Raw genomic sequence first — 14718 nt, 5'->3', positions numbered from 1 at the left:
CCTGACCAACACATAGGAGCTGGCCAATCAGAGCGCCTGTAGCTGCTCTGTGGGTTTTTAGGTTGTTCGCTCACTTACACATCTTAAAATTAAAGAGTGCAACTTTCAAATGAAATCAATCGAAAAATGTAAACTGCAATTGCAATTACATTATGAAATTTAATTATTGATCATTAAGAGAGAAATATAATGATTTTTTTACTTGGAGCTTCAGAACATGCTATTTAAATTCAGTTTTAATTTATTAACTTATATCGCTTTTTTATTGGTCAATAAGGTAAATTATATTATTTACAAATAAACACTGTAAAAATCTATTATATCCCTGTGGTGCACTCAAGGCTCCATATAAAGCACATACCTGTTACAACACAACCTGTAAGGACATTTCCTGAATTATTAGGGCTCACTATTCAGCAAACACGCTGCCAACATAGCAGTACATTATCACATTATTTATTTTGTATCAAACTGCATCCATTAGCAGGGCTGCAATATATTTTATTTATTGCAATTTGTTTTATACGATTTAATTTTGCCCAGTATCTTAATTCGATCAAACATTTTCCACGTTACCGCATTTGTCAGAATCAAACTGAATTTGGAGGAAATGTTAATCAGTTCATTGTGGACATACCTTGGTCACAGGGGGTGCAGAAGAAACATTTAGTCAGGCCATTGGGTTGGTTCATATAAGTCCTATTCCCACAGCGGCTGCACACTGTGCCTGACTGCTGTGTGCAGTCCCTTCGAACAAATGAACCTGTTCAAGACAAAAAAAACACCGTCAGCGTCTCATTATCACCAAGACATGATGGGAAGTAACAATTACAAAATCAGAAGATAACAAACTGTATCTGATAGAGTCAGTAACAATCGTGTTTCAGGTCTTTATTGGGCCAGTGTATGAAAATACACTGCTACGCTCACAGCTATAACATTACTGCCGTACTCGCCGTTAGTCCGTCACACGCTCCCTCGCTCTCTCTGTCTGTCGCTCTCTCTCTCGACCGCATACACACACTCGCTAACGTTAATCACACAACCCACGCACTGAATTATTCCTTAAAGTAGTTTGCTATTTGTATAATACATTTTTGTTTAAAAGACATTTTAAAATTAAATAATTCCCCGATGCTTAGGCCCGGCGGGGAGTCAACCTAGGTTCGGCGGGCTTCACTTGCGAAAAACCCTGTTAGCCCTTTTGCCATTGTTTGCACTGTTTAGCGTTGTTACCAGTGTTAGCTGCGTCTTGCTGTCAAGAGAGGCAATAGAAATGCTACCAATAGAGAGGAGAAGTCACGCCCCTTCCAGTGGACCACCATGGGACCTTATTTTGGAACAAATATGTACGGTAGTCAACAGCGAGAGACAAATACATTTTTTATCCCGTTTGAATAACACCATGAATCACACAGATGATGTTTGTCAATTTAAAACATAATTTTGCAAGTCAATGAAATCACACCTTGTTGTAAAACTGTTGAAGTATCAGACTGAAAATATGTAATCAGAAAAACAACACACCCAAAAGTGTTGTAGTGACGTCTCTCTGGCTGAAGCTACGATAGCTGTGTGTTTCCTACTGGGATGAACTCACACCAGCAACGGGTCTGATCCTTCTTTTTCTTCCCGGCTGATAAAAAGAGCAGGAGTCTCTGGATAAAACACATCAGGTAGGCTAACGTTTCATTTGTGCATGGAACGTAGCTAAGTTAGCTAGCTAGCTAGTGTTGGTTATGTATATTGTGCGAGACGAGAGATGTAGTTCTCTGAACGGTTTCACACAAAACTAAACGATACTACGACAAACTGAGACTTTCTTGACTTGCAAAATTATCTTTTAAATTGACAGATATCATATGTGTGATTCATGGTGTAATTCAAAAAGGATAAAATAAATACTTGTCTCTCACTGTTGACCACTGTACATCTTTTTTCCAAAATAAGGTCCCATGGGGTCCACTGGAAGGGGACTACGCCTCTCTAGCCCAGATTTAGCATAAATGTGTGTTCAGCCTGGTTCCATGGTTTGTGTTCTAACGTCTTTGCTTCACATTAGTGTGAATTCCTGTCGAGCATGAGATAGATATAAGGATACTGATGGTTAATATGGGTAACGTTACTTCCATTGAGTTTTTTTTATATTGAGAACATGACAAGTACAAACTGTAAAATAGGTGTTGGTTTTCTGGATACCAAACTTGTGACCTCAGTGATGCTGATTGAATGAACCCTTAGATGATGGTTCTATTAATGTAATTTACAATCTCCACAGGTTGTCCCGTAAGAACATGTAGATGATGGTGATGTATCAATTAGTCCAGGTCACACACACTCTATTTGAGATACCACTCATTTATTGAAGGAGGGATCATATACACTACCATAACTATATGCATAAATCAACGATGTGTAAATTGGCGTGATATGTCCGTCAAACTATTATAGAAACAAGAACACGAGCATTATAGCATAATACATGTGACTTTGTAATTATTATAGCGATGCAGATACTGAACAATAGGCAACTATAATAAATACTCACATTCTCATGGACGCACAGGAAAGACCATATCAATAAACAAAGAGAAAAAGAGTCCAAAAAGTTGCAACACTGATGCTGAGCTGAGTTGGAGGACAGATGAACACTCTGATCATGTGAAGTCCATGCGCCGAGCCACAGACTATAGGACTGTGTAATATGGGCTGGTGAGGGGATGCTTGTGGGTTAAACTGCTGCAGAATAAGTGACCTTCTGAACACAAACTAACAAGGCATATGGGACAAAGGAGGACGGTCTGCAGGACAGATAATAATGCACTATACTCACTTATAACAGTCTCTTCTGCACTATATTCACTTTTAACAGTTTTCTTCATCTCCTTTTATTTTTATATCTGGTATATTTTTTTGTACTTTGTACTACTAACTTTTTTATTGCCTTTTTACTATCATGTTTTTGCACTATGGAACTGTGATGCTGTAAACTTGAATTTCCCTCGGGATGAATAAAGATACTATCTATCTATCTATCTATCTATCTATCTATCTATCTATCTATCTACATGTCTTATTCATCAAAATGTTCTGCCTCAGGTTGGTACAAAAATGAAAATGAAAATAGAATGCATACATGAAAACAGGGCTATCTCTAATTAACTTAAACATATCTAGTAATGTAAAACAAGCTTTCTTCTCTTTCACAAGTCTCAGAGACTTGTGACTTCCACTGGTTCAAACTGGTTCAAACAAATCCCAAGTTCCTGTTTTCAAACACCAAACTGTTTTCACTGTCATGGTTCTCTTAACACAGTTAAGGTTTCGAATACAGCCAATGTTCCCCTCATGCATCCATGATGACAACCCGTGACACCGCCATCTTCCTGAACTGTAGACACTAACACTGCAGATCACTCCAGAAAGACGAGGCTAGAGTTATAATTTACCTTCGTGACACATAGGACAGCATTCCCCGTCCCTTGTTTTATATTCTTTAGGAAGACAGCACATCGCTGGTGCCATGAGTGCAGCAATATACCCTGTTAAAGAAACAGTAACGTTAGTTTCACTGTTTTAATGTAGCACCTTCATACTTGCTGTTAGAGGCTGATAAGGGTAGAAGACAGACGGTATGGAGGCGACACAATCTCTGACTATAGGGCTCGTAAATAATTTGTGCTTTACAGTGTTGCATTGTTTGTTTGTTGTATGGCTCATGATTCATTTCCGAAAGGACTGATAATAAACATCCATCAATCTAACATTAACTTATATACGAGTCTGCACAACACGTGTCACGTCGGCTTAATAACTAAGTTTAGCATTACAGTACTTCGTTGAACGATAGGATACTTACCGAAGACAGCCAAAGTCGAAAGCATGATAACACGAGCTATCACATAGTTTCATCGAGCATTTGATCCAATAGTTCTGTTTTGGCTTTAAAAAATCCCACAAACAACAAAATTGATTTAGCTAGAAAGCCCCGAAGTTTACTTATAAAGTTAAGTCAAACAAGATTAAGGGCGTTTTCACATGAGGCAAGATTGACCTGTACTTTAACCGAGTACAATAAACCCTCCCCCTCCACTCAGCACATTAGTACAGTAGCTCTGTAGCTGAGTTCACTGCGTCATCATCCACGTGTGTTTCTTTATGTTGAGATCAGCTGTTCTAGTGGTGGAGCGTCTTAAAACACTTCATTCAAACTGGACAGAAACAAAATAAAACTCACCAATACTGTCGTCGTTAGTCTTTCCAACAATCACCAACTCTGGTTTGGTCGTAATAAACTCTTTATTTCACAGTTTGATGTGGCTCTGCTCGTCTCCCTCTCCCTCTCGTCTGCCTTCCTGCTGTATGACCCACAGCCGTGCAGCTCAGAGGATGAGATCGGCGCATGATGCGCGCAGATACAGACAAAATACAAGGCCTGAAAGAAAAAGACAACGAAGAGATCCGAGACGTAATCATCAGTATCTTGTCCAGAATCACACCGCAGTGGGCTTCATCCATGGAAACACTGGTCGATACCGTTCACCGCCTCGGAAGAAGAGAAGAAGGGAGACACCGGCAGGTCATCATCCAGTTCCCCAGATAGCAGTGGGGCGGATCCGTCCCCAGGTCGGTACATCCGCCCTAGTGTCTCACTCATTTCGGCTATGCGCCACGGATCTGGCCCGCCTCCATAGTTCGCCATGAGATATCACCTTGATGTCATCTGGAAGCTGTCCAAAAACTCCAACATCTGCAAAGATATCGGAATCCACCTCAAACAGGACTCCTGCAAAGCCGACAGAGAGGCCAAAGATGGAGCAAGACAGAGCGGCAGGGAAGAATATCTACTACAAAGGCCATGTGGGCTATATCAATGGTAACAGGGTTACTCCAGACTAGATCAGATAAAGGTAACAACATGTCACTTATTTCATGCTCTCAGATCTTTGAGAGTCTCACCCCAGGAGGTGTATATTAATATTTACAACTCCGGTGTCTGAAACGTGTACACTTTGCAGGTGAAGTATATATTCTGCATTGTATTTAAAAAAGGAAAGAAAGAAAAAAAAAAACTTGTTCAACTTTAAAATGTTCTCAGTGATCAATGGGAGGGGGAGATTATTTTAAGTTAAGTTTACACTAGACTATTTAATGACCTTCCTCCGTTCATATGAAGATGTGCACTTCAAAGAAAATGTTTAATGTTTGACATTGGTTGATTATAGATGTCATTTACTGTATAAATTTACTGTATAAATTCCTCTTAGATAGGGGCTTGTTCATAACGCTCATTTAAAAACGAACAAACATACCTCCTTAAACTTATTGTTACTTCTTTCTTATTTTTTTATTCTGTTCTTTGTATGTTTTCCTTTAATTCGATGTTCTCTTTTGTATCACTTAATGCTAGGGGTTTAAGAGATTCTAAAGAAAGGAAATCAACTTTCTTGTTCTGTAAAAATTAAAAAGCACAATGTCATCTTCTTCAATAAACTCACTCTAATGACACAGATGAAACGTTTTGGTCAAACCAGTGGGGAGACAAAATACTATTTAGCCATGGTACAAATAGGTCAGCAGGTGTCACCATACTCTTAAATAACTTTCCTGGGAAGGTGGTAACCACTAAGAAGGATTCTTCTGGTTACTGGGTATTTTGTCTTTGAAGTTAATGATCACTTTCTGATCTTAGGAAATATATATGGGTATAATAACTATCACCAAAACAAAAATCTGATTACTGAAATGACAAATGTTGTTAAAGATCTATGTCAAAGGTATCAAACTGAAGACTTTATTTTTAGAGGGGGTTTTAATATGGTGATTGTGGTTTCATAAATCTTACAGGTGTAAAATCAAAGTTCCCTCCTCACTAATTTTAGAGTTCCTTACTTTGCACAAGACAGACACACATCAAAAAGCTATCTAACCACTAATATTCTGAACAAACATTAGTATCAAAATTGTCAAAATGTAATTCTTAGTTCAAGTTATTACCCATTCTCAATAACTTTAAACTTAAGATATTACATCTAGTGATCATCACTGATAAAAGCATTACAGATGTATTCCAACACCATTAATGATTATACAATAAAGAGGTCAATACTTAGTCTAACACATGATGACTTTTACACAAGTTAATTATTGGTAAACATACAATGTGCACATTACCACAGATGAAAACTAGGTGTCTATGTTGCTCCATCGCAGATTCATAGTTGAGGAGGGGGTTCATTTGGTAAATGGGAAAGGGTTACCAATGTTCCTTTGGAGTCAGAAAGGGTTGACAGTTCTTGTTGATTTAAACGGGGAGAGAATTCTCCCAGAGTAATACAATTGTATTATCTTCCCTGGATAATGTCAAAATCGACACTCGATGGTCGATAGCCGAGTTTACAGCCCCCTAGCACAACAAATTGAAACATCTGTCAGTGACCAAATCTTCCTGGACACAAGAATGTGTTTTTCTCGTCCCAGTAGATGCAAGACGAGATAAGATGCTTCCCAGAGTGGCACGCACCAATCTCGCTACAGATGTTATACTGTATATTAGGTCAAATTATATAAACTTATAGTGGTGACCAATTTGTTGCTTTTATCACAAAATGCACAATTGTTATGCTTAGCTAGTGCTGTGTTCGGCTCCGGCAAAAGTTTGGAACAGCTCCTCAATACAGCGGAAAGGGAATTAAAAGCCTTAAAGAAATGGTTTGATATTAACAAGTTACCATTGAATTTAAGTAAAACAAAGTTCATAATATTTCATTTAATTGAAAAATCAGTAGTTAATTAAAAACAATGATAAATTATGTTGAAAGTGTATGTAATGGGCGTGATAATTGATTGTAAAAATAACTGCAATTACCACCTTGCGCTTGTATGCCTCCACCAACCAGTCAAGATGCAGTTTATATCCACGTCTGTCCAACATGTCATCACTTCAACATTTTATCCTGTTAGACATTGAACTTTCCCCACCAAAATCCAATCAGTTCATTCTTGAATCCAAGTTTACACCAAATTTGAAGAAATTCCTGAGATATGGCGTCCACGAATGTACATACATGTGTAGACATGATGCCTTTGGTTGTTTCTGGATTTTCATCAGGCTGGTGGAAAGTTTTTCTCAAAACTCTGTGTGTGTAAAATACAAATCCACAGGACTGAAATAAGGACTCCAGGATCATGTGACTGAGTTCATGCTGGCTCTGGTCTGGACAGCTGGATCCCGAAGTGCCGGACGGCGTCATTCAGCCTGGCGAGTCTCTTTCTGTGGGCCAATGTGACTGAGCAGAGGTCTCTGGCAGGAAGAAAAGAAGGAGCCGTTTGCTTTATGGTGAATAATGCACAAATTGAAGGCAAGCTAACGGAATTGCATTTCAATGGAGTTGTACCTTAACTAATTTCAGGTGGCAAATACATTTTTTTGATTGATATATAGGTGGGGAAAAAGACAAATTAAATAAGACATTAGAACATTTTTGTGTAGAATTTCATGCAGTGCAGCCCGTTGTGTGAAAACATTTGAGACACAATTGTATACGGAGAACTTAAAAAATATTTATTTAGGATAAATAAACTAGGCCAACGTACCTGTTTTTCTGAGACAGTGTGCCTGAAATCCAAAATCCAAAAGCAAGAAACATATTAGCTAAAACCATTAGTGACCAGTCACTGAAGGCAATGAGGGGGAAAAAATGTGTGGAAATGATGTTATATATTAGGTCAAATTAGAGATTCAGAACAAGCACTAACCTGCGATCACAAGTGCTAATGATAATAGCGTGGCCATAATAAAAGGTATATAATAGAAACGCTCTCTTGAAGCAGCTCCACAGACAACATCACTGCTGTTGCTTCCTTCTTTGATCTCTACTTGGGTTTCTGAGCAACTGTCGGAAAAGAGAAATGAACGATAACTTTAATACTTTGTGTGTTTCAAATGAAAAGTCATTTGAAGTGTCATCATAATGTTAAAAGTACAAAGTGGGTAATGTCACACTAATTAAAAACAAATCAATATTTAAAGTAACACTTTCAAAAAAAGTCTATTGAAAGATCAGATGAAATAAGACTGGGGGATTGGCAATGTTTGAATCTCCTGTGGATGGAAATGATCAACAATCAACATGTTGTGCTACAGGGCAGGAAAACCCTACTTTTTTGAGTAATTACTGTACAAACAATGTCTTACCTAGTCCAAGCCGTGCAATTCAGGCCATCCTGGGAAAAATGGCCTGGCTGACAAAGTTCACACACTGTATCAGTTCTGCTGGTTCCTTAGAGAAACAGACAAAAGTGAGATTAATAACACGGGAACCCAACATCTGGTGAAGATCCATCATTTATCAGACTCAACTCAGTGTCTTCATTGAGTGGTTTAACATGCACACTAGTATCCCAGTTATGATATGAGTGTACCAAACATGTCAGTGCAGGAAATCAGTCCTGAGATATGAATACTTTTAGTCCTAGGTCAACTTTCAGGAGGGTTACTGAGACGCCTGATAAACACGGGCCCAGGTCATCATATCCTGGTTTCAGAAACCTGAATATGTTATAGAGCAGGCACTATAGAGGAGACACTTTCAAGTTATAGAGTAAAAAATATGATGATACTTGATGTGATGATGTAATGATGTCTGCATGCTGAAGTAAAAGTCAAAATCTGACACAGGTACACATACAAACTGTATTGTCACTCTTGTCTTCCATTTTTGATGATCAGAAGGAAAGGTTAAATACAGCAGTGTGGTAAATGCAGCAGTCCAGGCCAACCAAACTGGCACAGAAATGACAAATCTCCTCGATTTGGAGGAGTCAAAGACGTGTCTGAAGTTCTGAACTGTCGCTGAGGCTCAGAAAGTTGGATAATGTAAGTACCATTTAAACATAGAGCTGAATAACCAGGCTACACTATGTGCCAAACCAGGATAGTAGTGTTCATGTAAACATACTCACTGTCAGACTAGTCTGACTTGAATTTTTCTTACCAGGTTCTTTAATCCTGTGACCAGGTGCACATGGAGAATGTTTTTTTGGTAAACTACATCCTGCACCGTCCGTCAAATCTTTGCAGAAATAGCCACTTAAAACATCACAAATTGTGTCAGTTGTGGCTGTGCACTCCTGTTGGACAAAGACACCATGACCTAAAAGCAAACAGAAAAATAGTCATTATATTGTTGTTAAACATACATTTATACATTTTATGCAAGCTTAAAGGGCCAGTGTGTAGGATTTGGCGGCATCTAGCGGTGAGGTTGCATATTGCAACCTACTGAATCTTCTTCCCTGTGCCGAGCATGTGGGAGAACTACTGTGATTATGTGCTACTTAGTCGACTGCAACCAAGGACAAATTGAATGAAATCCAACCCACAGAGCTGCAGCAGGAGCTCTGATTGGCCAAACTCCTGACCAACACATAGGAGCTGGCCAATCAGAGCTCCTGTAGCTGCTCTGTGAGTTTTTAGGTTGTTCGCTCACTTACACATCTTAAAATGAAAGAGTGCAACTTTCAAATGAAATCAATCACAAAATGTAAACTGCAATTGCAATTACATTATGAAATTGAATTATTGATTATTAAGAGAGAAATATAATGATACATTGTTTTATTTTTTACTTGGAGCTTCAGAACATGCTATTTAAATTATGTTTTAATTTATTTATTTATATCGCTTTTTTATTGGTCAATAAGGTATATTATATTATTTACAATTAAACTCTGTGAAAATCTATTATGTCCCTGTGGTGCACTCAAGGCTCCATATAAAGCACATACCTGTTACAACACAACCTGTAAGGACTTTTCCTAAATTATTAGGGCTCACTTTTCAGCAAACAGGCTGCCAACATAGCAGTACATTATCACATTATTTATTTTGTATCAAACTGCATCCATTAGCAGGGCTGCAATATATTTTTATTTATTGCAATTTGTTTTATACGTTTAAATTTTTGCCCAGTATCTTAATTCGATCAAACCTTTTCCACATTACCTCATTCGTCAGAATCAAACTGAATTTGGAGGCTGAAAAACAGAAATGTTAATCAGTTCATTGTGGACATACCTTGATCACAGGAGGTGCAGAAGAAACATTTAGTCAGGCCATTGGGTTGGTTCATATAAGTCCCATTCACACAGCGGCTGCACAGTGTGCCTGACTGCTGTATGCCTGACTGCTGTGTGCAGTCTCTTCGAACAACGGAACCTGTTCAACACAAAAACACACTGTCAGCGTCTCGAGATCACCAAGACATGATGGGAAGTAACAATTACAAAAGCAGAAGATAAGAAACTGTATCTGATAGAGTCAGTAACAATCGTGTTTCAGGTCTTTATTGGGCCAGTGTATGAAAATGCACTGCTACGCTCACAGCTATAACATTACTGCCGTACTCGCCGTCAGTCCGTCACACGCTCCCTCGCTCTCTCTGTCTGTCGCTCTCTCGACCGCATACAGACACTTGCTAACGTTAATCACACAACCCACGCAATGAATTATTCCTTAAACGAGTTTGCTATGTGTATAATACATTTTTGTTTAAAAGACATTTTAAAAATAAATAATTCCCCGATGCTTAGGCCCGGCGGGGAGTCAACCTAGGTTCGGCAGGCCGCCGGGCTTCACTGGCGAAAACCCTGTCTCTGTCAGCACTTTCGCCATTGTTTGCACTGTTTAGCGTTGTTAGCGTTGTTAGCACTGTTAGCTGCAAGCTGCGTCTTTCTGTCGCCATGTTGAGAGCCGTTGAGAGAAAATAGAAATGCTACTAATAGAGAGGAGAAGTCACGCCCCTTCCAGTGGACCACCATGGGACCTTATTTAGGAACAAATATGTACGATAGTCAACAGCGAGAGACAAATACATTTTTTGATCCCGTTTGAATAGCGCCATGAATCACACAGATGATGTTTGTCGATTTAAAAGATAATTTCGCAAGTCAATAAAATCACTCTTTTTTGTAAAACTGTTGAAGTATCACACTGTGAAAATATGTAATCAGAAAAGACGGCAGACCCAAAAGTGTTGGGAAACACACAGGCATCGTAGCTTCAGCTACGATGCCTGTGTGTTTCTTACTAGGATGAACTCACACCAGCAACGGGTCTGATCCTTCTTTTTCTTCCCGGCTGATAAAAAGAGCAGGAGTCTCTGGATAAAACACATCAGGTAGGCTAACGTTTCATTTGTGCATGGAACATAGCTAAGTCAGCTAGGTAGCTAATGTTGGTTATGTATATTGTGCGAGACGAGAGATGTAGTTCTCTGAACGGTTTCACACAAAACTAAACGATACTACGACAAACTGAGACTTTCTTGACTTGCAAAATTATCTTTTAAATTGACAGATATCATATGTGTGATTCATGGTGTAATTCAAAAAGGATAAAATAAATACTTGTCTCTCACTGTTGACCACTGTACATATTTTATCTAAAATAAGGTCCCATGGGGTCCACTGGAAGGGGACTACGCCTCTCTAGCCCAGATTTAGCATAAATGTGTGTTCAGCCTGGTTCCATGGTTTGTGTTCTAACGTCTTTGCTTCACATTAGTGGGAATTCCTGTCGAGCATGAGATAGGTATAAGGTTACTGATGGTTAATATGGGTAACGTTACTTCCACTGAGTTTTTTTATATTGAGAACATGACAAGTACAAACAAACAAGGCATATGGGACAAAGGAGGACGGTCTGCAGGACAGATAATAATGCACTATACTCACTTATAACAGTCTCTTCTGCACTATATTCACTTTTAACAGTTTTCTTCATCTCCTTTTATTTTTATATCTGGTATATTTTTTTGTACTTTGTACTACTAACTTTTTTATTGCCTTTTTACTATCATGTTTTTGCACTATGGAACTGTGATGCTGTAAACTTGAATTTCCCTCGGGATGAATAAAGATACTATCTATCTATCTATCTATCTATCTATCTATCTATCTATCTATCTATCTACATGTCTTATTCATCAAAATGTTCTGCCTCAGGTTGGTACAAAAATGAAAATGAAAATAGAATGCATACATGAAAACAGGGCTATCTCTAATTAACTTAAACATATCTAGTAATGTAAAACAAGCTTTCTTCTCTTTCACAAGTCTCAGAGACTTGTGACTTCCACTGGTTCAAACTGGTTCAAACAAATCCCAAGTTCCTGTTTTCAAACACCAAACTGTTTTCACTGTCATGGTTCTCTTAACACAGTTAAGGTTTCGAATACAGCCAATGTTCCCCTCATGCATCCATGATGACAACCCGTGACACCGCCATCTTCCTGAACTGTAGACACAAACACTGCAGATCACTCCAGAAAGACGAGGCTAGAGTTATAATTTACCTTCGTGACACATAGGACAGCATTCCCCCGTCCCTTGTTTTATATTCTTTAGGAAGACAGCACATCGCTGGTGCCATGAGTGCAGCAATATACCCTGTTTAAAGAAACAGTAACGTTAGTTTCACTGTTTTAATGTAGCACCCTTCATACTTGCTGTTAGAGGCTGATAAGGGTAGAAGACAGACGGTATGGAGGCGACACAATCTCTGACTATAGGGCTCGTAAATAATTTGTGCTTTACAGTGTTGCATTGTTTGTTTGTTGTATGGCTCATGATTCATTTCCGAAAGGACTGATAATAAACATCCATCAATCTAACATTAACTTATATACGAGTCTGCACAACACGTGTCACGTCGGCTTAATAACTAAGTTTAGCATTACAGTACATTCGTTGAACGATAGGATACTTACCGAAGACAGCCAAAGTCGAAAGCATGATAACACGAGCTATCACATAGTTTTCATCGAGCATTTGATCCAATAGTTCTGTTTTGGCTTTAAAAAATCCCACAAACAACAAAATTGATTTAGCTAGAAAGCCCCGAAGTTTACTTATAAAGTTAAGTCAAACAAGATTAAGGGCGTTTTCACATGAGGCAAGATTGACCTGTACTTTAACCGAGTACAATAAACCCTCCCCCTCCACTCAGCACATTAGTACAGTAGCTCTGTAGCTGAGTTCACTGCGTCATCATCCACGTGTGTTTCTTTATGTTGAGATCAGCTGTTCTAGTGGTGGAGCGTCTTAAAACACTTCATTCAAACTGGACAGAAACAAAATAAAACTCACCAATACTGTCGTCGTTAGTCTTTCCAACAATCACCAACTCTGGTTTGGTCGTAATAAACTCTTTATTTCACAGTTTGATGTGGCTCTGCTCGTCTCCCTCTCCCTCTCGTCTGCCTTCCTGCTGTATGACCCACAGCCGTGCAGCTCAGAGGATGAGATCGGCGCATGATGCGCGCAGATACAGACAAAATACAAGGCCTGAAAGAAAAAGACAACGAAGAGATCCGAGACGTATCATCAGTATCTTGTCCAGAATCACACCGCAGTGGGCTTCATCCATGGAAACACTGGTCGATACCGTTCACCGCCTCGGAAGAAGAGAAGAAGGGAGACACCGGCAGGTCATCATCCAGTTCCCCAGATAGCAGTGGGGCGGATCCGTCCCCAGGTCGGTACATCCGCCCTAGTGTCTCACTCATTTCGGCTATGCGCCACGGATCTGGCCCGCCTCCATAGTTCGCCATGAGATATCACCTTGATGTCATCTGGAAGCTGTCCAAAAACTCCAACATCTGCAAAGATATCGGAATCCACCTCAAACAGGACTCCTGCAAAGCCGACAGAGAGGCCAAAGATGGAGCAAGACAGAGCGGCAGGGAAGAATATCTACTACAAAGGCCATGTGGGCTATATCAATGGTAACAGGGTTACTCCAGACTAGATCAGATAAAGGTAACAACATGTCACTTATTTCATGCTCTCAGATCTTTGAGAGTCTCACCCCAGGAGGTGTATATTAATATTTACAACTCCGGTGTCTGAAACGTGTACACTTTGCAGGTGAAGTATATATTCTGCATTGTATTTAAAAAAAGGAAAGAAAGAAAAAAAAAAACTTGTTCAACTTTAAAATGTTCTCAGTGATCAATGGGAGGGGGAGATTATTTAAGTTAAGTTTACACTAGACTATTTAATGACCTTCCTCCGTTCATATGAAGATGTGCACTTCAAAGAAAATGTTTAATGTTTGACATTGGTTGATTATAGATGTCATTTACTGTATAAATTTACTGTATAAATTCCCCTTAGATAGGGGCTTGTTCATAACGCTCATTTAAAAACGAACAAACATACCTCCTTAAACTTATTGTTACTTCTTTCTTATTTTTTTATTCTGTTCTTTGTATGTTTTCCTTAATTCGATGTTCTCTTTGTATCACTTAATGCTAGGGGTTTAAGAGATTCTAAAGAAAGGAAATCAACTTTCTTGTTCTGTAAAAATTAAAAAGCACAATGTCATCTTCTTCAATAAACTCACTCTAATGACACAGATGAAACGTTTTGGTCAAACCAGTGGGGGAGACAAAATACTATTTAGCCATGGTACAAATAGGTCAGCAGGTGTCACCATACTCTTAAATAACTTTCCTGGGAAGGTGGTAAACCACTAAGAAGGATTCTTCTGGTTACTGGGTATTTTGTCTTGAAGTTAATGATCACTTTCTGATCTTAGGAAATATATATGGGTATAATAACTATCACCAAAACAAAAATCTGATTACTGAAATGACAAATGTTGTTAAAGATCTATGTCAAAGGTATCAAACTGAAGACTTTATTTTTAGAGGG

The 14718-nt window shown here is 38.8% G+C and overlaps 1 protein-coding gene across 1 annotated transcript in view; it reads right to left on the bottom strand.

The window, feature by feature from the left end:
- The window catches only part of LOC119490583, a 51204-nt gene that overhangs the window by 30749 nt on the left and 5737 nt on the right, over positions 1-14718 (bottom strand). The window contains exon 3 of the mRNA XM_037774087.1: positions 10079-10219. Within this exon, the coding sequence (XP_037630015.1) occupies positions 10079-10219 (141 nt within the window). The remainder of the gene's footprint in view (positions 1-10078; positions 10220-14718) is intronic.

This window comes from Sebastes umbrosus, chromosome 6 (assembly GCF_015220745.1).
Source record: "Sebastes umbrosus isolate fSebUmb1 chromosome 6, fSebUmb1.pri, whole genome shotgun sequence".
Taxonomy (NCBI): Eukaryota; Metazoa; Chordata; class Actinopteri; order Perciformes; family Sebastidae; genus Sebastes; species Sebastes umbrosus.
Note: the sequence above shows the minus strand (reverse complement) of the source record. Positions and strands in the feature narration are given on the sequence as shown.